This window comes from Podarcis filfolensis (assembly GCF_964270895.1).
Source record: "Podarcis filfolensis genome assembly, chromosome: 8".
In the NCBI taxonomy this organism is placed as follows: domain Eukaryota; kingdom Metazoa; phylum Chordata; class Lepidosauria; order Squamata; family Lacertidae; genus Podarcis; species Podarcis filfolensis.
Window position 1 is genome coordinate 29221333 of NC_139611.1, and position 27453 is coordinate 29248785.

Here is a 27453-nt window from a genome sequence, read left to right on the forward strand (position 1 = left end):
ATCCCTGACCACTGGTCCTGTTAGCTAGGGATGATGGGAGTTGCAGTCCCAAAACAGCTGGAGGGCCAAGTTTGGCCATCGCTGTCTAAAGGGTCAGTTTCATTTAGCCCTTAAATGAAGGCTAATGTGTCCCTGGATGATTATATTCATTTATATATCAAACAAATACATGGCCTTTTGTGAAATAAGGAGACACAGATCAATTCATTTGGAATGCTTATCAGTTCCTTGGTAAGATCTTGTACCTATCAGCAGCAGTGAAAATGCTGCCTCTGTAAACTGTGCTGCACTGCTTGTGTTGCCAATTTATGCTGTTTCAACCCAGCAGTGCCTTCCCTGTTGCCTGCCTTACTGCTTTGCAGCCCGAAGAAATGTTCATCCCCTGCAGCAAGGGAATCAACGCAGTGACTTTGGTTGTTGTGGGAACACTCCACAAGCAAGGCAAAGCCTTATCAGTCATAGCAGGACTTTCGTCCTTCCCTTCAGGGATGTTTCAGAACACAGGCAACCAAGGCTGGCCCCTTGGCCCTTTCCTTTCCACTTCTGAACTGCTTCCTCTTAGCCCCACAATCACCTGCTGGCTGCTGCAAAAAGGGTACCGACTGAACAGACATGTGAACTCTCATTATCAGCAACTGCATTTTTTGAATCTCATTGTCAAACCTAATACCGTATTTTTCGCCCCATAGGGCGCACCGGCCCATAGGGCACACCTAGTTTTTTGGGGGGGAATAAAGAAAAAAAAATTATTCCCCCCCCCAGGTGCAGGGCTGGGGCGGGGGAAGCCCGAGCTTCCCCTGACCCCAGCCCCCAGAACAGGCTGCTATCCGCAAGCCGTGGGAGAGCTGCACGAAGCCCGAAGCCTGGGGCATGCTGAGCTCAGCGCGCCCCAGGCGTCGGGGTGCAGGCAGCTCTCTGCAAGCCGTGGGAGAGCTGCACGAAGTCGCGCAGCTCTCCCATGGCTTGCGGATAGCTTCCTGAAGCCTGGAGAGTGAGAGGGGTCGGTGTGCACCGACCCCTCTCGCTCTCCAGGCTTCAGCGAAAGCCTGCATTCGCCCCATAGGACGCACACACATTTCCCCTTCATTTTTGGAGGGGGAAAAGTGCGTCCTATAGGGCGAAAAATATGGTAATTTTTTATATTTTATTCCTGCAAATGAAGATTTCATGCCTCTGACAAAGCAGAGCCTGAGTGCAAGAAAACTATCACCGTAGATTTTTTAATCTTAGTTGCTTTTATCTCAAATTAAAGAATGATGAGATATAGGGTTTATTTTGAATAACTCAATGGCACGCAGAGTCCTTCAATGCAAAAATCTACCCGAGTTAGCCAAAGCTTTCATTTCATCAGTATAATTTGTCAACAGTGCCAAAGTGGGGAGGATTGAAACGCCAAGCAGTGGTTTCAGAAGCCACTGGCAACTATCTCCTGCCTATTATTTTCCTTGTCTGTCTCTCTGACACAGGCACACCATTCTGCCACATTTTTAAGCTAGCTGAATTACCCCTCAAGTTCAATATTTATTTCTAGCAAACAAAATAACGTAACAGCTTCAAAAGCAAAGGTTTGTTTGTTTGTTTGAAGAGTTGTTTGCTGTATTCATGAGAGTGAAAGTGCTCGGGGTGCTGTTATCAATCTTTGCCCTTTGAACCCCAGCTGTTTCTGTTTGCTGCTTTTGAGGCAGCCCCATAGGCAGACAAGTCCTGGCGCCGCCAACGCCTCTTGCCTGCCCCTCATGTTTGATCTGGGCTCCTGTTGTGGAGGACCAGGGCCAGCAAGTGGCACCCATGTGGGTGGGACCTCAGCCAGTGCCTTAACGTTGATCAGTCCTGCTGCTGGACTTGCATGCAAAACACCCTTATCTGCTGTTGTAGCAAAACAGTGTCACCTGGAATACCTGAGATTTTGCATCCTGGCTGAGAAAGCAATATTTGGGGTCTGGGTTTTCACCCCACCATTCTTTTACAAAGGGCCAACTAATCATAACTGGTTGGCTCTGTTGTAATGCATTGGCATTTTTGAGTAATGCAAGTTCAAAGTCATTAGGGGAGTTGGTCAAGTGCCTAAAATTGCCAATTGACCACTTACTGATATCAGATTTGGAGTATATCTTACCACTGGGGGGAGGAAACCAGTCCTTTTCTGGAAGTGACTAGCTTTTTCTGCTTTGAGATTCCCATATGACAACACTTCATATGCCTTATGCAAAGCTTAGAAAAGCTGGCTTTTCAAATAACAAATAAAATCATTTCCTTTTGCAACACCCTCTTATTGCCTATTCAGCTATGTATTTATCCATTAACCGGGATAGAAAAGAAGAGACTCTTTCTTTCTAAACAACTTGGACTGTATCATTTAGGGGGGAAATACCTTGTAAATTATATCTGTTTCTTCTACGGAACTGGTGAAAATCAATGTTTTCTGAACATTAGTAGGAGTAAAGTCCAATGATTGAAGCAAAGTAGAGATTCGGTCACACTCAAGGCAAAGCTGCACCACCTAGAGTCACATGTAGTTCAAATGTGTCAGGTTAAATTAAATCACTCTTTATAAAAGCCAAGTATTTCACTTCTGCTTCCCCTTTACGTTAGGGAATAAAAATACCCATGGCTTGTATCCAACAATGTTACCTAATATAGGCCCACTGAAATTGATGGACCAAGATTAGTCATGCCCATTAATGTCAATAGGTCTACTCTGAGTAGGACTAGCACTGGCTACAACCTTCTATATGGAGATGCTGAATTAACCCTATTTAACATGAAGATGGGGTTCCACAATAGTCTGATTTATCCTTTTGTTTAATCAGCGCTTCTGGGATAGAAAATTCATGAAATTGTTCTGTGAAAAATTTATGAGCACCTCTCAATCTTACTTTCAAGTAACAAGCTCAAGAAACCATACACACATAATAAGCATTCTTATCCTCCTATTTTTGCACATCATAGCTAAATCAGCAGGTTTCATAGGAACCATTCTTGATGCTATTCTCAGAACTGAGGAAGTTACTCTTATTATAACCCTTAAAGTTTCCAGCTTCTTAACCAACAGGTCTGACCAACTGGATTTGTTCTGTACATAGCCAATCTCAACCTCCAAATTCCACTTAGTATTTTAAAAGCCACAGTGCTTATAATTTGTGCCTGGAAGAGTTAGTGAACCTGTGCAGAGCCTAGTCTTCAATCCAAAAGCAAATATATAAGAGAGCTGTAAAGCTCCTAATATTTTACCTGTTGCACTTTGCCATATATGGCAGCTTCTTCCATGGATGTGATCACAACGTACGGATCATTCATGAACTCTTTGGTTAAGCGTTCTATGTTTTTGCTCCAGTGCCTTCCGATAGCAACGATCTGCTGAGGTGCAGATTCTTTCTCTTCAACGTTCAAGGCTGTTTTGTAATATTCTAGAATACGAAATATCTATAAAACAGGAATTAACATCCACCATTATCTTTTCCATCTGCTAAAAGTAATACTATGAGTAAACTACAGGCAGAATTGGTGATGGGAAGACAGTTAACTTACAATACTAATCAACTAGCTGCTTTGGGTGGAACTAGGTCTTTGGTTCACAGGCAATCCCTGGTTCCGCACCAGGAAGAACTTTTTAGCAATGTATATTTGACACAAGCAATACTGTATAGTTGACTATTTTGGGGGAAAGCACAATCTGTGCTAGGGGCAACTATGATTGTATCTTTTTAATAATATTTTTTGAGTTCACATTATCTTAGCACATTTATCTTATGTGCAAAAACCCACACTTACTTCTATGTTGGCTTCAGCAAACAACACATCAATTTCATCAAACACAAGATGGCAGAGCCTGAGGAACAGTAAGCTATGATATTCAAGCAACCTCAGAAGGGTATATGGGGTTGTTATAAGGACCTCACCTGTAAGGAAGTTGTCACATTATTTGGTTGAAATCTTAAAAAAAGCATAAAGTACCATCAAAAACTACTAGTCTGTATCCCAGTTACACCCACGCTAGCTAATAATTCATGACCCACAGACAACCCAAGGGAAAAAAGAACCTGTTCTCGTCTATGAAAGCTTTCCTGTTATGTTACCTAGAAGTGATTTGCAAGTGCAAATAGCTTAGTGCTGTAGCTTAGTGACAAAGTAGGTGTTTTGCTATCAAAAAGTTCCAGGTTCAAGAGCTGGCATCTCCAAGTGGGTTAAGAAGATTCCCATCAAACTCTGGAGAGCCAATGCTAGTAGGTGTAGACCAGGGGTAGGCAAGCTAAGGCCCGTGGGTCACAAGCAGCCCACGGGGGCTGTTTAACCAGCCCATGAGCTGCCCCCAAACTGAACCGCCTGCTTGGTGAGTCCCTGCGTGCTGTGCTAAACTGGTGCAGCATGGTGACTCGCTTCCGCAGCACTGGAAATCACGTCTGCGCAGACGTAGATGCCAGAAATCGCGAGCGCTCCGCTGGAATGAACGGGCCCAGGTGAGATAAGCCTTGCTGACCCCTGGTGTAGACAATACTAAGCTAGGTAGACCAATTCTGTATTGAAAAGCAGCTTCCTGTTTCTAGGGCTACAGACAATTGGAAAGTAATAACCCTCTAACTTGCTTTATCAACTGGAACAAAAATCTGCGTAGCAAGGTACAAATTAAGAATGTGAAATCCAATTAGCTATGATGAATTCAGCTTCTCCCCTCCCCTCTTTTTCTACATAACACACAAGTCAGATGCTGAGTATACATGTCCTGGTAAACTGCAGTTAATTGGTTATCTTTATATGGATTTTATAGTTCATGTGAATTGCCAATTTAAAGCAATATTTTCATTTTCGCTTTGTGGCACTGAAACTGTATAAGAATGATTTAGTCACACTTGTGATAGACCACTTTAATAAGTTAATGTTACTGTATGAGCTTATACCATATTTGCATTTTATATTTTGTTATTCCCTTATAGTCCAGATAAATTTATTCAATCATATTTTCAGCATTAACGATCATGTTATGCTTACATCCTCTTGGAATTCTTGTGCTCTGTATTTCTTCCTTATTTGTTCCCAGTAAGAGCAATATTGGGTGAATAGGCCTGGAACAATGGCTGTAAGTTTCCAGAAACTCAAACACCAGTTCTGCTTTCTTCTGTCCTGGGCACAGGATTAATGCCACTGGCTATGTACACACACAAGACATCAATTCATACTAAGAGCAGAAACATTTCCATGAATCAGAGGTTTATCAGTCAGAAAATCTCTTTAAAAAGAAAACCCACTGTTCAAAGTAATGCAAGCTAGCCAAGATTTTTAAAATCCATGAAGGGAGTGGGGAAATCACACAGTGGTATAGACTCTGAACAGCCTTGTTTCTACAAAACTCCTCTCATTCAGGCCTGCTCTTTGCTGCATGCTTACTCAACCCTCCAAATGGCTTGCTGTGCATAACCCTCATGAAGTGTGCACACTGGTTATTAACTGAAACATGCAAGGGGATGCTATAAAGCAGGCTTTCTCAACCTCGGCCCTCCAAATGTTTTGAGACTACAATTCCCACCCTCCCTGACCACTGGTCCTGCTAGCTAGGGATCATGGGAGTTGTAGGCAAAAAAACATCTGGAGAGCAGAGTTTGAGGAAGCCTGCTATAAAGGATTAGCACACTAGCTCTAGACAAACCTTTTGCCATTGCTCTCATGGAAGCTCCCTACTCCAGTCAGTCATTCTCCAGCTTATGGAGGGAAATGAGAATAATGGCAGGACAAAGCTAGTATGCTCATTCTCATTGCCCCCCTGTACATATTTAGTTAATGCCAAATATGCATGCCTGAAGAAAGCCTGTTTGGTTCTAGTTCCCCCTCCCTGTCAACTCTCTGCACCCCAAACTAGAGGCATTTACACAGATAAAGTTTGATCCTTCTCTTTACTCTATGGCATCCCTTAGGAAGAATATGTTATCACAACTTTTAAAAAGTTAATCTCATGTTCTATTGCTTGCAGCTAGCTTTGAATGAGCTGAGCCCATTCAAACATCTACTGCTCAGGGTCTCTAGATACAACTATCTAGGCAGGCAACAAGTTAGGCTTAGCCATTCAAATCAGAGGCTACAGCATTCCCACGTTCCCTATATTTCCTGCATTTCTAAGCAGCTTCTTAAGACATGGTTACAATGGACTTAACCATTTGGTTGGAGACTAAGATGATTGTTGCCTCTCATAGTCCCATTCAGAAGTGATGCACATTCAAATGCAGAGCCCGCATCCAAAAAGCAACCACAGAAAGCACCACACATTCTGACTGCTTAATCCAAGCCTACACTGTTTCAAGACTTGGTTTCAACAAAGAGGGTATTTGGGAATAAACTGAATATCCTACTTACACCACTCCGAGCTGGCAGTGATACATAACAACTTCTTGACTGCAAAAATGTAATAATTGGCAGAAGATATAGAAGTGGATCGTTTTCAGGAGAGATAATAACTGAATCACATCCGCGAGCTATTGGTGGCCACGAATAAGACTGTACATGATTAGGTCCAGGGAACTGATTCCTTAGAAGTTCCTACCAGGGGGAAAAATGCATCAACTGTATTTATATATTTGCTTAAAATAGAAGAATCGGTCTTAGGGAGATGATCAAATGAAGCTACACTATGTACACAGCCACAGTTTTCCTGTTAACAAGGGAGCAATGTGAGTTGCTTCCTGCAGAATCTCCGTGGAGACCACGACCTGTGCATGCACAGGTGACCCACTACAGGTGTATACTGATTCACTGGCTGACAGCCTACATATGGCTGACAGCATGTGGTTTAAACAGTCTGGGTTATTGAATATTCTGTATATGAGAAATCAATACAGCAATAAGGGGTGGCAGGGGTTGGGGAAGCACCAGCTATGGTCAGGACCAAGTTTTAAGCAGACACAGTTATAACTATTTATACTCTTGGAAAACAATTCCCTGCCAAGCTAACAAATTCCACTGAAACAAGTGGCACCAGAGTGCAAACGAGCACACAGTTGTAGCCTTAATTACCAATTAAACCTTTTTGAGTTGCTCATCAGATCTACTGCTAACAAATGGGTAAAAAGCCATAAGCAATGCAATTTCTGGGTATGGGCTACATCATATTTAAAATGTATTATTTCCACTAGCATAAGATGTATTAAAGCGGGGCGGGCAGAGTCATAGCTGTCAACTTTTCCCTTTACTTGCGAGGAATCCTATTTGGAATAAGGCAATTTCCCTTAAAAAAGGAAAACGTTGACAGCTATGGGCAGAGTATCAACAGCTAGCTTGCTCTGCTTTGCAAAGCTTCATAGTTGTTGTTCAGAGATAGTAAGTTGCCATATCTATGGGATTAGGACATATTATTACAATGTGTCACTTTGAACCATTTCATCCTCATGGGCATCCTGTCAGGCTGCTTAGTGCAAGGTGCTTGCCCATAGCTATCTAGTGAGCTTCATGGTAAAGCAGCAATTTTAAACTCACAGTACAATCCTACAGGACAACCCCTGTTCAAAAGCAAGCCCCATCATGTTCAATGGGACTTTCTTCCATTTAAGTGTGTAGGACTGCTGTCTCGGAATTCCATGCCCTCTTCCAAAATTGACATTCAGCCTTGTGGTGACCTCAATGAATTACTGGGATTCTATTATGCAGAAGATGGCAGTAGAAACAAGTGCTATTTTTAGAGCATGCTCAACTTCAAAAAATAATTTTGAGCTTTCAGTATTAGAGGAATTTAATCAAATACACAACCCCTGCTTTTATATATCATATAGTGAATATTACCTTTTTCAGAGTTGGAAACAGTGGTGCTGTTTCAAGAGATAAACACGGTTCCATTTTTTTATTAAGGACAGCAGGACGGAATGCACTGGTATTCATTTGTAGCTTCTAAAATTAAAGGTAACAAACACAAGTCTGCAACAGACAGGATACATGATGATTTGCATTAAAATGTTCTACCTCACTGCAAATGTTTCCATATTTTTGTTTCTTTACGAAAAGCACAAAACAATTTATGTCATTTATGGGATCACTAAGATTTCATGAGTACCAGTGCTACAATTAGGATTCTGAAACATATCCAACCTTCAGCTATCAAATTCTAAGATAACCCCAAATTGCTTTCTATTTTCAAATAGTCCTCCTGTTCCAATCCGGAAAGCACATTAGTGGACAGTTTTGAGATCATCTAGAAATTTGTGAAATAGGGGTGTGTGTGTGTGTGTGTGTAGCAATTTCTGAAGTGGTAGGTACACTATGTATCGATTCAAAAAACTAGATAAACAAACCAAAATTCTAAAAGCTCATGTATATATTTAAATGGCACTAACGGTCCAAAAGTGTTTATGATCTGCCAAAAACAACAGTTAATTGAAATACCTTGGTCTCATCTTGTCCATCAACAGCTTTCAAAGGATTTAAAAATTGTAGAAGCCTGAAAATATACAAGTTCGCTTTTTTTAAAAAAGTTTGTCACCACATGCCAACTTAAAATCCTTTATTTATTACACTTTTATTCAGCCCTTCTCCCAAAGAACTCAGGATGGCATATATAGTTATTTCTCTTTTTTTATTCTTACAGCAACCCTGTGAGCTGAACATAGTCTGCTGGATCAGGATAATGGCCCATTTAGTCCAACATCCTGTTCTCACAGTCGCCAACCAAATGCCTGTATGAAATCAAGGAACCAAACATGAGCACAAGAGCACTCTCCTCTCCTGTTATTTCCAGCAACTGGTATTAGGAAGCATTACTGCCTCCAACTGAGGACAAAGAGCAAAGGCATCATGGCTGGCTGAGAGGTGATTACCTTGGCCAATCAGTCAGTAAGCTTTATGGCTGAGCAAGGATTTGCATCTGGGCCGCTCCAATCTATGTTTAGCATAAGGAATAGACCACTAGGCTAGTATCAAATAATAATGCTTGTTTTGAATGGATAAACTAAGTATCTTGAACAAATATCTGTTTAGCAATTAAAAACATCATCAGATACCAAGTCAGTTTCACCCAAAACATTTACTGCATAGTTTGCACCTTATATAAAACATCCCCACAAAAGACACGCTATCTGCTGATTGTCTCAGTGCTTAGTTACATCAGCTCTATGGGAGGGTCAGGGTTGCTAGAAAGCACAAATTTTTACTGACTACTACCACCAGCAAGAATATGAGGAATTGTATTCAACCAAGTTGTGCTCAGATCAGACTCACTGAAATTAATTAGTACAACTAACTTTAGTCCCTGTCTTTCAGTAGTAGAATTTAGTTAGTGACAACCCAGTTAAATCTGGCTCTAAGTAATGAGTCATATACAAGAGTGAAAGTTATAAACATTGCAGACATTGTAGGAGATCCACTTTGCTTCTTCTTGCGTGACCTATTAATATAACAAAATATCCATGTTTCAACTCAGCATCTGATGAAGGAGGTTGCGGCCTATGAGAGCTTAGTCTCAAGGTAGCATTTCCATTTATGTAGTATTTGTATAACTTCAAAAGGAAGATAAAAGAAAACTTACTTCACACCAATATTTTTCTCATAAAGATCTTTCTCCAGTTCTTGTGTTTTAGTAGTTTCCTTACATAAGGTGCTAAAATGAAACACATGATCATTTGATAAAACTTTACTCATGCCTGTAAAAATACTGGCTGCATGTGGAAAATATGTGAACTGGGGATTTTTTTTGGGGGGGGGATGGGGGGCGCACACAAGGCATGACAGCCTTTGTGCCAACTGACAATGTCCCTAACCCACGTGTGACTGGAAATACCTCCTGCTCACACACAGGACTGCATGGATTCCAGCCACAGTGGGAATGATGAAAAGCACAAAAAAGCAAGATGTATTGGAAGTGAACTAATTATCAACCAGGAATATATTACTTATGGCAACTGAATAAAGAAATTAATAATGACTTTAGTATACAAACACATGATAAACTTGAATAAGATAATTATCTTATTTTCACAAATATGCCAACAGAAGACATGCCTTCTTCCCATGCAGGAAAATGAACAAATGAGTCAAACTACTTACATTTAAACAGATTAATTGTGCTCTAAAATTGACAATCAGCAAGTTTAATTTTATTTTACATATAGGTTCAGCCCCTTGCCTATGTAAGGGAATAGGAATAGAAGATTTAGAGGTGAAAACAAACCTGTCTGTTTGTATATCCGCCTGCAAGGAAACAGTTATGCCTTGTTTTAAAGGAGGAACCGGCACCATTACAGCCTAAGTAAGCAGACAAAAACATCCCAGGGTTATGTTAATTATGACTTAGGAAACAGGGCACCTCTGTGCTTCTGGCTGGAGCTACTTCACTATAAGACTAGAATGGAGAGTAAGGCACATTGCACTGCTTTGGAACACAGTAAAATGCAGCCTTTCTCACCCACAACACAAAACACATCTGCAAGCGATTGTATCAAGCTACTCTTCCGTCCCTCTATTGCAGCATCAGTAGCAATATCTCAAAGCCATGTGCAGTGGTGGAGCTTCATGCTCCGGCACTGGGGGGGCGGGGCGGAGAGCAGGTGGGGGCGGGGCTGGCATGCATCCCGGGGGCGTGGCGCGCCGCCTGCGGGGCATGGTGCCCAGTGCGGGCAGCCGCAATGGCACCCCACCGGGATTGCGCTGCCATGGGCGGTGCACTCCCCCTGCACTCCTCTTCCTCTGCCACTGGCCATGTGGCTCAGCTGGCTCAGTTGTGAAGTTGATTTGCAACTAACCTTCACCATCCTATCTATACAAACATAATTTGTCAAAGAAGAGAGCACTGAATACTTGGTGTGACTGCTCCTTATTGGATTAGTGTTTGGAGAACTCCAAGGCAACCATGGGTTAAGGCCCCCCACTGGAGGTAGACAGGTCATATGACCAAGAATACTTAAAAGGTATTCCTCAAGCTCCACCGGCTTTTCTGAGCTTCTGATTTGTTGGTCACAAGTTATGAATGAGGGGACTAAGAACAGAGTAGCAAGACTACGGCTGGGTTCACACAAAACACTAAGCCATGATTAATGTAAGCCAAGGTTTATAAATCAACAACAAACCATGGCTTGTAAGTATGGTTTGTCCACAGTTCAGGACAATGGCACAAGAAGAATGAGGGCCTTAACTCTTTGCCCCTGACTGCCCCCAGCCTAATTACAATCAGACACCTCCCCAAGAGAGAAAACAAATCCGGAAGCATTTGGGAATTGGTGGGGCACGTTGAAAGCTGAACCACTTACCAACAGTCATGTCACAAGCACTGTGTAAGAGGGGCTAACAGCAGTAATGCATACAGGTGAATCTGTACACACATACTTCAAGCAATGCTCAAAGCACTGCAGTGAGCCAGTTCCAACTTTTCCCAAGTATTATTTGAATAGTAAACAGCAAATTTAATTTTTTGCTACAATCACTCACTGGCTCTGTTTCTTCACTGGCTAAATCAGTTTCCTGCAAATTATTGCAAGCTGTTTTTTTAACGTCATCAGAAGCAGAAGCACCTAAAAGAAATAAAATGCAGTATGTTCCATTATTCGCTTAAAGTGTAATAATGCCAATTTGAGACATTATCACATCAAGCTTGAGTTTTCTCCTCTTTGTAAATTTCTTTTACTTAGTATTTTCTTGGTTTTGTTAAAAAGTCCAAACATAATGAAAGAAACCAAATAAAAATATAAACTATAAAGTGTTACAGCCCGGAAGGACAAAAGTACAAAGATACAGTGCAGCTCCAAAGGGATAATAAAGTATTGACTTATACAAAATTCCTTTTACAAATAAAAATATTCTCCACTTGTAACATTCCATCATTATTGAGGAAAATGGTTCTCTGAAGTCTTAGATGTGCCAGACATATCCATATACTGGTGACACATATAATAAATAAAACTATGACATACAGAAAAAAATAAAAACAAATCATTTGAGCAGTTCCTTTAACTATTTTTGTTTATGAGATATTTTTTCAAGAAGGGCAGTATGCCAAACCCTGGAGTACCAGCAATGCAACTTTTATTAAGATGGAAGATCTTCCAGATTTGGGAATTTATGTAAGTTCTTCGCTTTTCAAATCTCATTTGTTTCCATACAGAGTTTCAAAAGGTAGAAGGATGGAGTAACTGTTTGTGTGGTTATCAAAGAGATCTCAACAAACACTTTTTCAAAAATCCAGCCACCTTTGAGCAGTCACCTGGTAGCCTTAAGTGAACATTAATCACACTGAAGCTTTCATTGGTTGAGGAGTATGATTAGGTTTCCTCTCTTTTAGGTTCTTTTGTCAGTAACAGTCTGTGGAGCACAGCAGAATGGTGCTGCTTACCAACTGGTCATTGCCAGTTACTGAGGGACAGGTGCAAGCTGAGGTTGGTGTCACATAGGAGCATCTGACGGACTCTGCTGCTACACCTGCACTGACTGCCATGCTGTGCTGCCCCTCCTCTGGTAAATGACAGCAGTTCCAGTACCGATAAGCCAGGTGAACAGCAAAGGCCCACCCCAAGGATCTGTACTATGCCAATAGGGAACAAGTGGGGTAGGAGCTGTAGAGGAAAAGCAGCAAGGAGAGGAACAGCTGAGCACCCTTGCCACTATCCTCCATCCTGTCTATTCATTTGGGAAGCAGATCTGTCATACTCACAAGTTTCAAAAGCCTTTGTTTCCTTGGCTTGCAACAACATTGGCCACAGAACAAGTGCAGGATTGATCTCCTCTGAAAGAGGCTCAAGGCTTAATGGCGTTTCTCTCTTCTGGTCTTCCACAGCACTAATTGTTGTACTCTTCGGTGCCTCATAGAAAGCAAATTTTTTGGCAAGAAGATCGTCATTCACACATATCTATGAAGAAAACAGATTTCATGCATGTGAAGGTTTAGCATAAAGGGGTCACATTTTTACTAATGGCAGAGATAAAAATTACTAACATAATTTGGGAGGTACCTGAAATAGTTTTATAAGGCAGCTACTATCACCTAAAGTAGCTTGCCATGTGCACAAAGAATCCGCCCATCAGCTGCGGCATAAGGGCAAACCATGTAATTCTATTAAGCCAGAGGGGAGCAGCCTTTTTCACCCAAAGACTGGATCCAGAACTGACCCACCTACTGCAGGTCTGCCTCTAGACTACCTACCAATGCTTGTAGGGTTTTTGCCTGTGTCCTAGCATCCTTGCTTTCGTGCACTTTGGACCCTCAGAGGCTTTGGGCAGGAGCCTCTTCTATCAAAAAAGCAAGTCATCACCCTATACAAGCCCTGCTATCATTTTAAAGGATCTAATTTTAAAAACATATACAAAGAGGTGCATACAAGAAGGGAAGCTGAGTGGCAGACTGTTATTCCCCATTAGTAGAGAGGGACAGATGCTGCCACTCACCCTGGCAAACTGGATGTCTGTTTTAAAATACTATACACAAACAGAATTGTAAAGGTGACTGGCTTACCTTTTCTTCCTTTATTGTGACATAGAGATCAACATCAAAACTGTCTTCTTCAACAGCACATAACTTGGCCTCCACCTTGGTGGTTGCTAGAAACAAAAATAAATGGAGCATTAATTAGGTCTTCTAATTTCTACATTTCCCCACAGTAGGTCTTTCTTGATTAAGCCAAATGGATGAAATATCAGAGGGGAGGCAACAACAACTGATTTTCTACATTCTTGCCAAAGAATCAAAAGATATAAGCAGCCCATTGATTGGAGTAAGGTAATGCAATAAGCAAACGTTTTGGGAAGCCATTAACAGATAGTTAACCCGTTAGAAATGAATCTCAAAATATTTGATCAGTTTTACTCCAGTGAAGCTAGAAATAGATACATTTTATTTCTGTACATATGTAAGTCAAGTTGCTAGACATTTGCAAGCAAGATAAAACTTTAAAATCCTATGATGTGTGTGTAATTACAATGTGGTTGAATTCTGCAAAAGTTTATTACTGTTCAGCATTAAAGGATCTCCCTGTTGTGACATCAGAATAATGACAGGGGGGTTATGACAATTCTGCCTGGTCAGTGGGCTTTGAACCTGTTCAACAATTAATTTGTGAACTGCTAAGTTTCAGCAAGTAGGTATCATTTTTAATATATTTTTTTTCAGGTTGGGTGGCCATCTGTAATGGATGCTTTAGCTGAGATTCCTGCATTGCAGGGGGTTGAACGAGATGACCCTTGGGTCCCTTCCAACTCTACAATTCTATGAATTACCAATAATGCCACTTTTTTGTTATTCTGATTTGTACCAACATTAAGTACACTAATATTCTTTACTTCAGACATAGTTATCTAAGGAAGACATTGCCTTACACTGTACTGAGTCAATTTGTTGGCTCATCCAACTCCTTCTCCAGTGACTGGTACACTGGTGGCTCTCCAGGGTTTTAGACAGGCATTTCCCTTAGATATTAGAAACTGAACATGGAATCATCTGCAGATAGTCAGCTGTTCTGCAACTCAGCTATAGTCTCCAAACCCAGCCTCTCGGTGGATTTTAAAAAAAACCCTCAACATTTTAACAGATTAGCCCATACATTTGGAATTATATAATATGCTATTCCTTATGTTTCCTTACCATTCAGGAGATTTTGGAAGTAGTGGATAGCTGCTATATCCCAGCGGTTAGCAGGGCTACAAAAAAGCACACATGACTACTTTACTGTGGCACTATTATAAGTATATAAAAACGTATTATACATTTGTGAAGTACTCTTTCACTTCAAAATGTTTCTCAGAGAATGAAACAAACTGGATAGATATGAAGTCTGCCTCATTGACATTTATACCAAGAAATATGGGGCCCTAGTAAATATAAAATAGGAAAATTTCACAGGCTCTACTTGTAGCTACATGGAATGTCACCCAAATTGTTGTTGTTTAGTCGTTTAGTCGTGTCCAACTCTTCGTGACCCCATGGACCAGAGCACGCCAGGCACTTCTGTCTTCCACTGCCTCCCGCGGTTTAGTCAGACTCATGCTGGTAGCTTCGAGAACACTATCCAACCATCTCGTCCTCTGTCGTCCCCTTCTCCTTGTGCCCTCCATCTTTCCCAGCATCAGGGTCTTTTCCAGGGAGTCTTCTCTTCTCATGAGGTGGCGAAAGTATTGGAGTCTCAGCTTCAGGATCTGTCCTTCCAGTGAGCACTCAGGGCTGATTTCCTTAAGAATGGATAGGTTTGATCTTCTTGCAGTCCATGGGACTCTCAAGAGTCTCCTCCAGCACCATAAATCAAAAGCATCAATTCTTCGGGGATCAGCCTTCTTTATGGTCCAGCTCTCACTTCCATACATCACTACTGGGAAAATCATAGCTTTAACTATACAGACCTTTGTTGGCAAGGTGATGTCTCTCCCAAATTACAAGTCCTAATACTTGTCCTACAGAAACCCAAAATAATATAGAAAGCTTTTACATAATACCTTGCAAAATGTACTTACACTATCTTGGCCTTGTCGTTATAGTAGTTGACACGCAGTGTGGCCGGTTTTGTACCATACAGTCTAAATTTCATTGCTCTGTAGGGTAATCTCATAAATGATTCCAAGGCAACACAAATCCTGAAAACAGAAATTTCAGAAAAACAATCCCCTTTAACATAAATTAATACTTTATAAGCCAGGGGTAGCGAATGTGGTGCCCTCTGGATGTTCAGAACTACAATTTCTACCAACCAGAGCCAGCATGGCCAACGGTCAGGAATAATGCAACTTGTATTCCAAAACGTCACAAAGGCACCACAGTGGCCCCTCCTATTATAAACAAAGCATACATTGTAAATAACACAGTGTTGCTTGTTGTCCTTGATAGGCGAACAATGTAGTCTGTCTGCTGTTACAGTAAGCCCGGAACTTACTCGGGGGCTACCTTCCAGGAATTGCAATTAAAGCCAAAATCGCATATAGTCAAAACCCATTGGGTTCAATGGCAAGTAGGATTGCCAAAGTCATTTTTCCTGGAACTCTGCCCCTTTTTATTTTTATTTTGTCGTGTGCTTAAAGCTGAATGTGCACAAGTTAAATGTGCCTAAGTTGGGGTCTTACTGTGTGAAGTGAATGTGAAGAAAGATTAAGACAAACTTGCCCCGGACCAGCCAGCAAGTTAACGATTAAGATTAAATTTGAATGTAGGAGTTTACAACTCCATACACTTTGGTCTATCAGAAGGATCACACAAACTCAGTGGGCTTGTGTGATAGAACATGACATTAACCTTCTGATTGTACCTTCCAGGTTCCAGAGGGCTTGCTAGTCCCAGGCTGCAGTACTCTCATTGTGTATAACCTTTGCCTTTAGTATAATTAAAACATACCGGTCTGTTTTCACAGGGACACTCTTGGCATAATCCACAAGGAAACACTCAGCAAGGTAATAATCTGTACATGATATGATTGATTTAACAACAGCTCTGCACCAGGAACTCATTTCCTGACAATAAACAGCACAAACCTGAAAAAGAAACATCCATTCTCATTTGACACAAACTCTACATGAGATTAGCAGACAATTGATGGAAAATAATAATAATAATAATAATAATAATAATAATAATAATAATAATTTATTATTTATACCCCGCCCATCTGGTGGGCTTCCCCAGCCACTCTGGGCAGCTTCCAAAAGAATATTAAAATACTGTAAGGCAAATCAATAGGAAAAAACCTACATGTACCAGTAATGTGCTATATATTTCATGCTTTATATTTCATACAGTGCCCAAAAGGTGGCAGAAATATGACAATTTATCTAGAAAAACTTCCAAAAGTAGCTAAACCAAAATATAAAATGTACTGTATAATATTATAAGCAGAGGCTGGATGATCATTTTAGCTGAGTCCTGCATTGCTGTTAAAGTTATCCAGTGCTTTCACAAAAGGTTGTATCCAATGAGGTTCACTCATAATAGAACTACTGAAATTAATGAACCAAAGTAAGTCATGTTCATGACATTCAATGGGTCTCCCTCTGAGTAGGACTAGCATTGAAAGTAGACCTAATATCTCAACACTAGCCTCCCTTTCCCCCTCTTCAATTTCATATCCACTAAAGCAAATAAAGTACATAAAATTACCTGGCCCTTTTCCAATACAGATGGCTTGATATCATCCACATATCTGTGGAATTTATTATAGAACAGATTCATTTCAGATTGAAGTTTCTTATATTCCATTTCGTTTTCTACAATACTTCCACCTCCTTTTATGTAGCCCCAAAAGCACCATGGATTTTCAATCTAATGAATAAGGAAGCCATAGTTAGAGTCCTATAAAAACACTGCAAGGTTTATGCTCAGAAATGAACATTCATATGCTAAAACTTGCCAAAAAGCCACAATACCTTCAATATAAACACTTCAAACATTTTCTTTCTTCAATGACTTTTTCAACTACATCAAAGAGATTTACACGCTTTATCTGTACCTCTGAAAAATACAACAAAGGAACAAGCATTTAAACTGCTTTTACATAATGACATTCCTTTAAAAGTAACTTTCAATCTGAGAAAACCAGGCCACAGTCCAGGTGCTTTTCTTCCTTTTAGAAATGCAGTGGCCCAAAAACTAATACTGTATAGCTCCAGCTCCCCTAGAAGTTGAGCCTAGGTGTGCAATCAGTTGAACCGACAGACCGACAGACAAGCAAGCAAGCAAACAAACAAAAAGGGCAGTACAGGCTTCTCTTTGCCAGCTTTCTCTGGAGCAAGGAATACAGGCAGCTTAATCTACTTTATACGGTTATTATAAGCATAAAACATGTTGAAGATCACCCCGGTCCACTGCCCTGCTTTCCCTGAAGAAAGGGAAAGGTAGCAAAAATATATACTACTGCTTTAATGATATTGATGGCCTGCCTACTTACTAAGCAAAGTTCTCAAGGTGGCCAATGTTTAAAATCAAATTAGACAATAGTAAAGTAGTTACTAGGATGGGGCAAAGGCGCATTTGAGATTTCCTGCAGTCGTTAGATGTTCTGAATGCAACAAGGAAATGTAATGAAAAGGTACTGAAGATTGTGTTTGATGGACGAACATTCTGAGCTGTTAGAGTCAGCTTCTTTACAACTTAAGACAGTATTCTTCAACTGTGTCTGATTTGGGACCTGCCTTCAGTCCAAACATGCATCTGGGGCCCCCACTCTATAGAGGCAACCCCCCTTTTACGCAGGGGTTAAGTAACATTACAAAGCACTGCACTCATCTGTGAAATCCCATATATTTGAAAAGCTATCGAAAAAGCCTGCTAACACCCCAATGAGCACTTCCTAATATTATTATAGAGGGATAACGTGAAGCAGACTAGTTGATAAATTAAACCTCCCCACCCCCCACCCCCAGCAAACCATCTTAAACAATAATTTAAAAAGGGCAGTAGGACTGGAAACTGCCCGTAGAACATATGGCTGTTTTAGGTCACAGTCCTCAAAATAAATCACTGAATATAAATTTTGCTGAGATTAGGAGAACAGCCTTGCACATATAATGGCTCTGGGTACAGGCTGCCCATTCACACCATCACAGCTCTTTTGGGGCGGGGTATAAAGAATGACATGTTTGTTTGTTGTTGCAAGCTGCTTTCAGTCACATTTGTGAAGGAAGCAACTAGTAACAATTTGCAATCACGGGAATAAGGCAGGTCCTTAAAAAAAAAAAATGCCCCTCAGGTGTAAAAAGCCAGGCTAAATAATAATAAAGCGTGGTGGTGGCAAGCAGTTAGGCTAAATCAATGATGGCCAAACTTGGCCCTCCAGCTGTTTTGGGACTACAATTCCCATCATCCCTGACCACTGGTCCTGCTAGCTAGGGATGATGGGAGTTGTAGTCCCAAAACAGCCATCGCTGGGCTAAATAATAATAATAATAATAATAATAATAATAATAAAGGTGGGGAAGTCACGCTAAATTAGGGTGTCAAGGAAGGGGGGAGGAGGAAGGTGGCCACCTGCGATGGTTCTAAACTGATCACGTGGCCTAGCTACCTGCATCCGTATATTAAAATATACGTAACCGCCACCAGACGCGGGGGGGGGGGGGAGGAAGCTGCCCCCACCTCTGAGGAAGAGGAGTCCGCTCAGCTGGGCCGCCCAATAGCTCGTCCCCGCGGCTGCTTTATCACCGCTCGCACCCTCAAATGCAAACCTCGTGCCCCGCTCCTCAACTCACCTCGTCTCACCCCGCCCCTTCTCCGTCTCCTCCCCGCAGCGGTTAACTTACATTTTCCTTTCCGCGTGCTCTAGAACTGAGGCGGCTGTTTAACCGCTGCCGCCGCGCGCGCGCATGCTCAGTGGCGCTCCCAGCTTCTCAGCGGCGGAGCACGTGTCAGCGACGGGCGGCCCATTTTGTTTTTGTCGCGGTTTTAAAAAACCCAAAAACCCTTAATTTTGTGTGTGAACATTAACATTAAAAAAAATTGTTTATTTGGTTTTCAGGTCAGAGTTTTACAACCACATATCCAACATACAACATAAAAACAAGATTCCAAAGAATCTCCTGGACTTTTGTGGTTCCTATTCTTAATCATTTCCTCCTACATCTTTTATGATAATCCAGATCTTTTACATCTCCATTATGTCCAAAATTCACCATTAAACTACAAGTGTTATTCCAGTCCTGCTAACAGTTTTAACTGTTTACAATGATTTTTAAGATAAATAATAAATTTTCCTCATTCCTTACGAAAATTTTTGGTCTTCCTGATTTCTGCTTCTTCCGGTCATTTTTGCCAATTTGGCATAATCCATCAACTTAATCTGCCATTCTTCTCTGGTAGGGACTTTATCTTCTTTCTATCTCAACAATTAACATTTTTAAAACAAACTGATTAAGCGGAGAAAGGGTGTGTGTGTATTTCTGTGTGTACACGAACACATTTTTGTCCAACTGGTGGTGGTTTTTTAAATAAAAAACCTGTTAATACTGTAATTCGAGGGGAAAATTAATGTGTGTGTGTGTATATATATACAGACATCCACATGCACAGTATTTAGAAGGGATTCCATCCCTCTTATAACAAACAACTCCTTCATTATAAGAGGGATGGAATCGGCCATCCCTGCTAACAATTCTCTGCATCCTTATCAGGTACACTTCCCAGAATTCTTTGCAGGAAATAATGGCTGGTCAAAGTGCTTTAAATGTATGGTACTGTACTAATGTGGCCATGTGTAAAACATCTTCTTTGAGTTATACTCCATCATCAGGCATGTCCGCTTTTGCTCAGCCTGCACAACCTCCACGCTGCTCGGTGGAGAAACAAATATACTTTAAGGTTTTGCCTCCCTCTTGCCTCCCCACTTGGAGCCTGTTAAGAGAGTTATAAGCAAGGGATCAACTTGCACTGCCACCAAATAAACTTAATGCAGATCCTCTTCAATCATACATTTAAGGTGCGCTTAGTGCACATCTAAAGCACGTGACTCCCCACAAAAAAAAAAATGGGGGGGGGGGGAGATGTAGTTTGCTACATCTTAGGCAAGTCCTAAGTTCCAAGGAGTTGATCTGACCACGGGTGTAGCCAAGGGCAGCAGGGGGGCAACCGCCCTCCTAAATCAATCAAAATCAATACATATCTGAAGTTCTACCCCCGCCAAACAAAAATCCTGGCTACGCCCATGGATCTGACTATACACAAATATGACTTTATGTACTATTTCTGAAATGTAACTCCCATGCATGTCGTGAGTCAGCTGTATAGAGATCTGAGAGCCTGGGTTTTTTTTTTTAGAAGACATTCTGAGAGCAAGAGCTTGCTGGACACAGGCTGATATTATTTGTGATAACTGGTCTTGACAACAGATGTGAAATATTTAAACCAAACCTGAAATACGGCTAATATAATAGCATTCTAAGAGATACTGCATAGTCAGAGGGTTCAGTTAAGCCTGATTAATATTTATGTGTGATTGGTAAATAGTTTCTCTAAAAATAAAACTATATACACAGTGATGCCTTGGAACATTAAATATAGATGGTTCAATAAATCTTCTGTGCACATTTTAAAACCTTTTCTACAACAGAGAAAAGCAAGGCAATTTGTGTAAAACTGCTTTGGTTGCAGTTTGTTATCTTTTGCTTAGCTATTCCAACACCCAAAACGTAAAACTAAAGAGACAGACATTTCTCTTGGTCTGTGTTACTTCCTCCCCTTATGTTACATCAAGTCTCAGTTTCTTAATTCCAGCTAGAAGATGGGATGGAGGAAACCCAAGTCCCTTTGTAACCGGCACACACGGAGGACACTTTTTCAGTAGTTTTCTATTCATTCCTCAAACTAGTTAGGAGTCAGACACAGCTCAAAAGCTCCAGTTTGGACACACGTGAAATGTAATAGGAGGGCTTTAATTTCAACTTCCAGCTTTATGTTTTTAAAAATAAGGAAGCTCCTGACACACACAAACTATTAATAGGGCCTCTTCTTAATTTTAAAGAAAACAAGATGTGTAATGGCTCAGTATATCTTAGCAATGATAAAAACAGCCAAAGCAATGTTGCTAAAAATAAATATTTATTTTTAAAATAAATTCTAAAAATAAATTACAATTTGGTGTTTTAAATGCTAATTTAAATGCACATCAGTTGACATTCTGAAATATAAAAACTGAAAACCCAACCATACAATGGAATTAATTCTATTGCTGTTAGACAGCACTAGCAAATTAGTGTGTCTAGAAAAGTGCCTTCCAAAAGCAGAGCTTCTGAATATTTTAAAAAATATTTAAAATATTGATTGAATTTACAGAACTTATGCTCATGTAAAGCTGCAATCCTAAACTGTCATTTTGAATCCCAGCTAATTGGGGAGCATCACTTTTGAGTAAACATCCATGGTGTCTCCACATTTTAATGAGAAAAGCAGAATAGTTCAAGATACTGAATTATATTGATAAAGGACCAGTTTATCCCAATACTGACAAATGGTCTTTGGTAGCCATGGGTAACTATTGCTCCACTGCCTCTTCAGTGCCTTAAATCCATAAATGTGTAGATTAAGGTCAAGTTCTTAGCAGACAGATGTCCACCCCAGAATTGGCACATTTGCACAAAATTTTAGCCAGGGAAATAATTACTGTGGTACACAAATGAAAGCCTAAATCATTCACACAAGGCTTGATGTAGATAAAGTGGCACAAGAATGTATTAATTCCAGCTACATTTGAAATACATGTTGCTTAGCAAGATGTGAAGCTCCCAGGGCAGCTTATTCAGGAACTGCCGTTGCGTTGGTAGATATAAAAATAGGTAAACTATTTTTAAAATATTATAATTTACTATTGCAATCTGCATTATTACCCCTTTTAAAGTCCACTGTTATTGGATTGATGTGTTTATATTTGGGCTGGATATTCACATAGATATTAACATTATTATGGTCTTGTGTCACTATCCGGTGAAGTCTACTGGCGCCTTTCATTAGATCTTCAATCTTTTTATCTGTCATCAACATTGGTTTTCTTTCTCCTGTAAAATCGGGATCTTCTGGATATAGCTCATCACCTAAAAAATACAACGTATAACTTAAATTTTTATGTAATATTCAGTATTTCAGCGAACTTCATTTTAGGTACTTCTAGAGATTTTAAGCTATTTTGCTGTTGGATGGCTTGATAAGATTCAAAACTGGTTTTGTGGCAGTATTTTTCATAAAGGTTCTCTTGGCATACAAGAATGCAAGTAATCAAGTATTCCAATGAACTAATAAAGTGGGCCTTGTTCTATCTGTGCCAAGGAATATAATATGAACAATGAATTTATAGAGAAACAAGAGCTTTAAGGCCCAGCCTGCACATACAAATATGCTCAGTTCAGACATAATACTATACTGAGAGTTACAATTACTAGGATAAGTAGCCTTGGGCTATTCTATCCATTCTATGGATGAAGAAAGGACTGCCTGGGAACTCTGTCTACATTGCCATGAGTTCCACCATGGAAGACAGGCCAGATATAAATATTAAAAATCTGGAGCTCAACTATTATAGCTCTGGGAAGAAGCAGGGTTCAAGGTTGAATCCCTCCCTTTTCTTTTTCGCCTGCTTTGCTGAGTAATGAAAAGTTGTAGCTAAACCTGTAACTGAGTTTTCTTGCTTTTTAAAAGGCTATTAACAAGGCAAAATATTCACACAGAGGTCAAGGTCAGTACACTGACGATACTAAATGAAAGGAACCACACTAGTTTCACAATTGTGGCAGATCCTAAACTCATTTCTTAAGAAGCCCTACTGTACTTAGTCAGGGTTACTTCTTAAATGACATGCAAAGGATTGCACAGTAAGGCTGCAACCCTATGGACACTGATTTGGGAGTAAACCCTACTGAACGTAGTAGGACTCACTTATGAGAAAAGATGCACTGAATTGCATTGAAATATATTTATAACATCATTCAAGAAGCAAGCATTAAGCCTAATAATAGACGAGATCCACAGATTACACTAGTGGCTAATACCAGACAATTCAGAATAGACCTCCCTTATTGGGAAATTGTAAATAAATCAATTCTTCTTCAAAACACCATCCTAATAATATGCGCTGGAATTTGAAAGTACTTGTTCTTCCCAAAGAATGAAAATAAACTTATCATTGTTAAAATAACTAATCCAAATGCAATTTTGATCTACCTGGTAAAATCTGCATATGGCCATCTGAAGCAATCATCAGAACAGGCATCCAACGCTCACATCCTTCTAAGGCTCGTTCAGAGGCAAACCTATGCAGATCATGAAGTGATGTGAAATTGCAGAGCCTGCAGAATTCATAAAATTGAGGTGGTGCTATTGAGATGTCTTGAGACTTAAAGAGTTCAACAGCTTCTGAGGGCGTTGACCACTGAAAAAGAATGAAGAATAAGCTGAACTCCATAGTTTGTGAATTCCCATTGCAAGGAATATTCTGAATCACCTGAATCGTTTCAGCACTAAAATATAATTTTGCAACAATTCTAAATGCTCAAATAAATGTGATGTCTGTGCCTTCAGGACTATGGGAAAACAAAGGAAAGGTCAGAAGATATTTAGGGGCAGAGTTTTTACAAAAGGCTGCACTATGGATTCTCCAGCTTGATCTCATCTTTCTCCCAAAAAGCTCAAGGCAGCAGTCTCCACACCCCATTACTACCCTCACAACAATCTTATGAGGTTGGTCAGGCCAAAAGCCAAACATTTTTTTTGTGCTTCTTTAAAAAATGCTTAAAACCAGTTGCTTCTGTTACGAAGAAATAAAAGCCAGGTAAACCAAATTTGAAACTTCCTCCTGATCCAGATCAAGGCTCCTTGATTGTTTCTTGCTAAAAAATATTCCTTCTCTAGCTTGCTATTTGCCCCAAACCTGCAAGGATTGGTCCAAGGTCACCTAGTAAGCTTCAGAGCTGAGCAAGGCTTAAACCTGGCATCCTGCCAGTCCTACACGGGTGAGTGTAGTTTCAAGCGACGTGTGGCCAAGGTCATTGTCCATAACTTGTTGCCAGTGTCTGGGCTCAGACTGTGAACATGTTCATCACCGTTTGACCGAGCATAAATCCCATTGTGCTACGCAGGCCTTGCATTCTTGTAAGCACGCTGAAACTTGCGGTCTAAGGAAGAGAATGTCTATTTTATGTGAGGCGAGAGAAGGGAATGCTGATGCCAGGGAGCTAGCAGGGTGCTATTTAGACAGCAGGATTGGGAAGATCTGGGTTCAAGCTTCCCACCAGCTATAAAGCTTGCTGAGTGATCTTGGGCTAGTCCCAAGAAAAAGATCAGGCCAGAGACTTATATGACCCCAAGATTCTGTCCCCGCAGAGGCCAACCAGATGCCAATGAAAAAGCCACAAGAAGCAACACATGACCATAACAGCCCTTTACTTCCTGACACCTGATATCCAGAGGCAAACTGCCACCCTCTTGGCTAGTGGCCACTGACTAGTAAGCATCCCTTAGCCTAACCTGCCTAAGAGGAGCCCTGCTGGATCAGGCCAAAGGGGGTCCATCCAGAGCCCAGCCTTATGTTCTCACAGCGGCTGGGGAGATGCCCCTAATGGGAAGCCCCAAAGCAGGGCCTGAGCACAAGAGCACTCTCCGCTCCTGTGGCTTCCAGCAACTGGCATTCAATTTACTGGCACTCTCCTGGCTAGTTGCCCCTGGTTAGTAACCATCTCCTAGCCTAGCAGACCTCACAGGGTTGTTGTGAGGATAAAATGGGCACTGGGGATAATAATAATAATAATAATAATAATAATAATAATAATAATAATAATAATTTATACCCCGCCCTCCCCAGCCAAGGCCAGGCTCAGAGCGGCTTACAAGCAATAATAAAAACAAGTTGAATGATTACAACTTAGAAACAACATTAAAATACAACATTAAAATATTGAAACATTAAAATATTAAAATGTAGCCTCCTTGCAGGAGGAGAAGGAAAAGAAAAAAGAAAGAGAGGGAGGAAATCAAATTGGCTCCAAGCCAAAGGCCAGGCGGAACAACTCTGTCTTACAGGCCCTGCAGAAAGAAATCAGATCCTGCAGGGCCCTGGTCTCATGAGGCAGAGCGTTCCACCAGGTCGGAGCCAGAGTTGAAAAGGCCCTGGCTCTGGTTGAAGCTAATCTAACTTCCTTAGGGCCCAGGACTGCTAGGGTGTTGCTATTTATGGACCTTGAGGCTCTCCGTGGGGCATACCGGGAGAGGCGGTCCCGTAGGTACAAGGGTCCTAGGCCGTGAAGGGCTTTAAAGGTCAAAAGCAGCACCTTAAATCTGACCCTGTACTCCACCGGGAGCCAGTGCAGTTTGAAAAGCACTGGGTGAATATGCTCCCATGGCAGAGACCCTGTGAGGAGCCTCGCTGCAGCATTCTGCACCCTCTGGAGTTTCTGGGGCAGATTCAAGGGCAGCCCCGCGTAGAGCGAATTACAGTAGTCAAGCCTGGAGATGACCGTCACATGGATCACTGTGGCCAGGTCGGGGCGGGAAAGGTAAGGGACCAACTGCTTGATAAAGAGGGAATCCTGTTCAGCGTCTTGACATCCATGGCGGAGCGACACCATAAATCTACTAAATAAGTAAATGTTTCCCTCGTGTAGATGCAAAGCCTCCAGCCTGAAGACAGTGTGCTTTCTCCCCCACACTAATAATAATAAAAAAATCACCTCATGTTGGAAGCAAATGGACAGCATACCTCCCCCCACCCTGTGCTGCTAATAATAATAATAATAATAATAATAATAATAATAATAATAATAATAGCAGCCTGGTGTCAGAAGCAAGCATGTGAAGACAGCACACCTTTTCTCCCCACTGGGCTAATAATATAACAATAATAGTAGTAATAAAAAAGATAAAACTTCTCATGTCTGAATTGAGCATGTGAAGATGGTGTGCATTGCCCCCCCCCTAACAATAATAAATAGCAACAATAGTAGTAGTCAGGGCTTTCCCCCCAGCCACAGAACTCAGTTCTGGCACCTCTCAGGTGGGCGCCTTCGCCATTATAAGAGAACAAGGGGAGGCGTCCGTGGTGAGTTCCAGCACCTCTTTTTCTAGAAAAATAGCATTGGTAGAACAGTAGTAGAAGTAGCAGTAGTAATAACAACAACAACAACAACAACAACAACAATAATAACAACGACGACCAAAATCGCCTCATGTCTGAAGCGAGCATGTGAGGAGAGCGCGCCTTTTCTCCCGCGGCCCCGGCTTCGTCCCCGTCCCGCTCACCTGGCAGGCCGTCACCTCCCCGTCGTCGTGCGAGGCGACCGGCGGCGCCTGCCCGAGGCAGCAGAGGTAGAAGGCGGTGTCGTAGCGGCGGCCGCCTCGCCCCGCGCGGCCCACGGGGGTCAGCCAGTTGCTCCACTCTTGCAGCGCCCAGATGTTGGGCACGCAGCTCAGGTGGCGGCACAGCTGCAAGAAGCTGCCGGGCTGCCGCTGCACCCGCAGCCGCCACTCAGCCAGCTCCGAGGACGGCGGGAGGCGCTCGGCTGGCAGCAGGCGGGCCGGGCCCGTGGCGGCGGCGGCATCAGCTACCGGGCCGGGCAGCACCAAGAGGACTCCGGCTTCCTCGAAGGCCTCGCGGATGGCGCAGAGGCGGAAGGCCACGTCTCCCGGCAGCGGCGAGCCCAGCTCCGGGCGCTCGGCGGCGAAGAGCGGCGCCCTCGGGCACTCGCCCCGCACCGAGCCCAGCCCGCAGCGCGGCCCGCCCGGCAGCAGCTGCAGCCAGTCGGACGAGAAGTCGGCCGCGTCCGCCACGCCGCCCGGGAAGACGTGGGCGCTGGGCAGGAAGGCGCTCCGCGGGCTCCGCCGCAGCAGGAGCAGCTCGTAGTCGAAGGCGCCCGCTGCCGTGGGCCGAGGGGGACACGCGCTCGGCCCGCCTGCCGCCAGCAGCAGCGTCGCAGCCTCCCGCCAGTGCCGCAACCGCCAGCTCATGTTGCGCGCCTCGGCCTCCGGGGCCGGTGGCCAGGGTGAGTCTGGTGCCCTCGCGTTCCCGCCTCTCCCGCCTCCTCAGGGCGGGCCTGTTGCCGCCTCCGCCACCCAGCGGC

The 27453-nt window shown here is 42.1% G+C and overlaps 3 protein-coding genes across 11 annotated transcripts in view; 1 reads left to right on the forward strand and 2 right to left on the reverse strand.

Moving 5' to 3' along the window:
* The window catches only part of TDRD12 (tudor domain containing 12), a 57541-nt gene extending 38261 nt beyond the window's left edge, over window positions 1-19280 (reverse strand). For 2 of the 9 annotated variants that reach the window (XM_083629062.1, XM_083629057.1), the window contains exons 1-18: window positions 19165-19273; window positions 17293-17377; window positions 17027-17188; window positions 16268-16404; window positions 15397-15516; window positions 14534-14589; window positions 13409-13494; window positions 12611-12806; window positions 11392-11474; window positions 10139-10212; window positions 9497-9568; window positions 8359-8413; window positions 7762-7866; window positions 6343-6525; window positions 4987-5143; window positions 3772-3899; window positions 3232-3423; window positions 2372-2500 (exon numbers count right to left, since the gene is read on the reverse strand). In XM_083629062.1, coding sequence (XP_083485188.1) covers window positions 2372-2500; window positions 3232-3423; window positions 3772-3899; window positions 4987-5143; window positions 6343-6525; window positions 7762-7866; window positions 8359-8413; window positions 9497-9568; window positions 10139-10212; window positions 11392-11474; window positions 12611-12806; window positions 13409-13494; window positions 14534-14589; window positions 15397-15516; window positions 16268-16404; window positions 17027-17188; window positions 17293-17316 — 1959 coding nt within the window. In that variant the 5' untranslated portion in view covers window positions 17317-17377; window positions 19165-19273. Of the gene's footprint in view, window positions 1-2371; window positions 2501-3231; window positions 3424-3771; window positions 3900-4986; window positions 5144-6342; window positions 6526-7761; window positions 7867-8358; window positions 8414-9496; window positions 9569-10138; window positions 10213-11391; window positions 11475-12610; window positions 12807-13408; window positions 13495-14533; window positions 14590-15396; window positions 15517-16267; window positions 16405-17026; window positions 17189-17292; window positions 17378-17813; window positions 17836-18929 lie in introns of those variants that run through there. The other 7 variants (XM_083629061.1, XM_083629056.1, XM_083629064.1 and 4 more) reach the window with 6 other exon arrangements.
* Window positions 19281-21435: 2155 nt separating this feature from the next.
* NUDT19 (nudix hydrolase 19) lies at window positions 21436-27340 on the reverse strand (the record flags this gene model as incomplete). The annotated part of the gene is made up of 3 exons (XM_083629101.1): window positions 21436-22443; window positions 23567-23774; window positions 26636-27340. 3 exons carry the CDS (start codon window positions 27338-27340, stop codon window positions 22208-22210), a joined length of 1149 nt encoding a protein of 382 aa, XP_083485227.1. The 3' UTR covers window positions 21436-22207.
* ANKRD27 (ankyrin repeat domain 27) overlaps window positions 27248-27453 on the forward strand; it is a 66500-nt gene continuing 66294 nt past the window's right edge. Inside the window, exon 1 of the mRNA XM_083629069.1 lies at window positions 27248-27375. The gene's annotated coding sequence lies outside the window, so the exon portion shown is untranslated. The remainder of the gene's footprint in view (window positions 27376-27453) is intronic.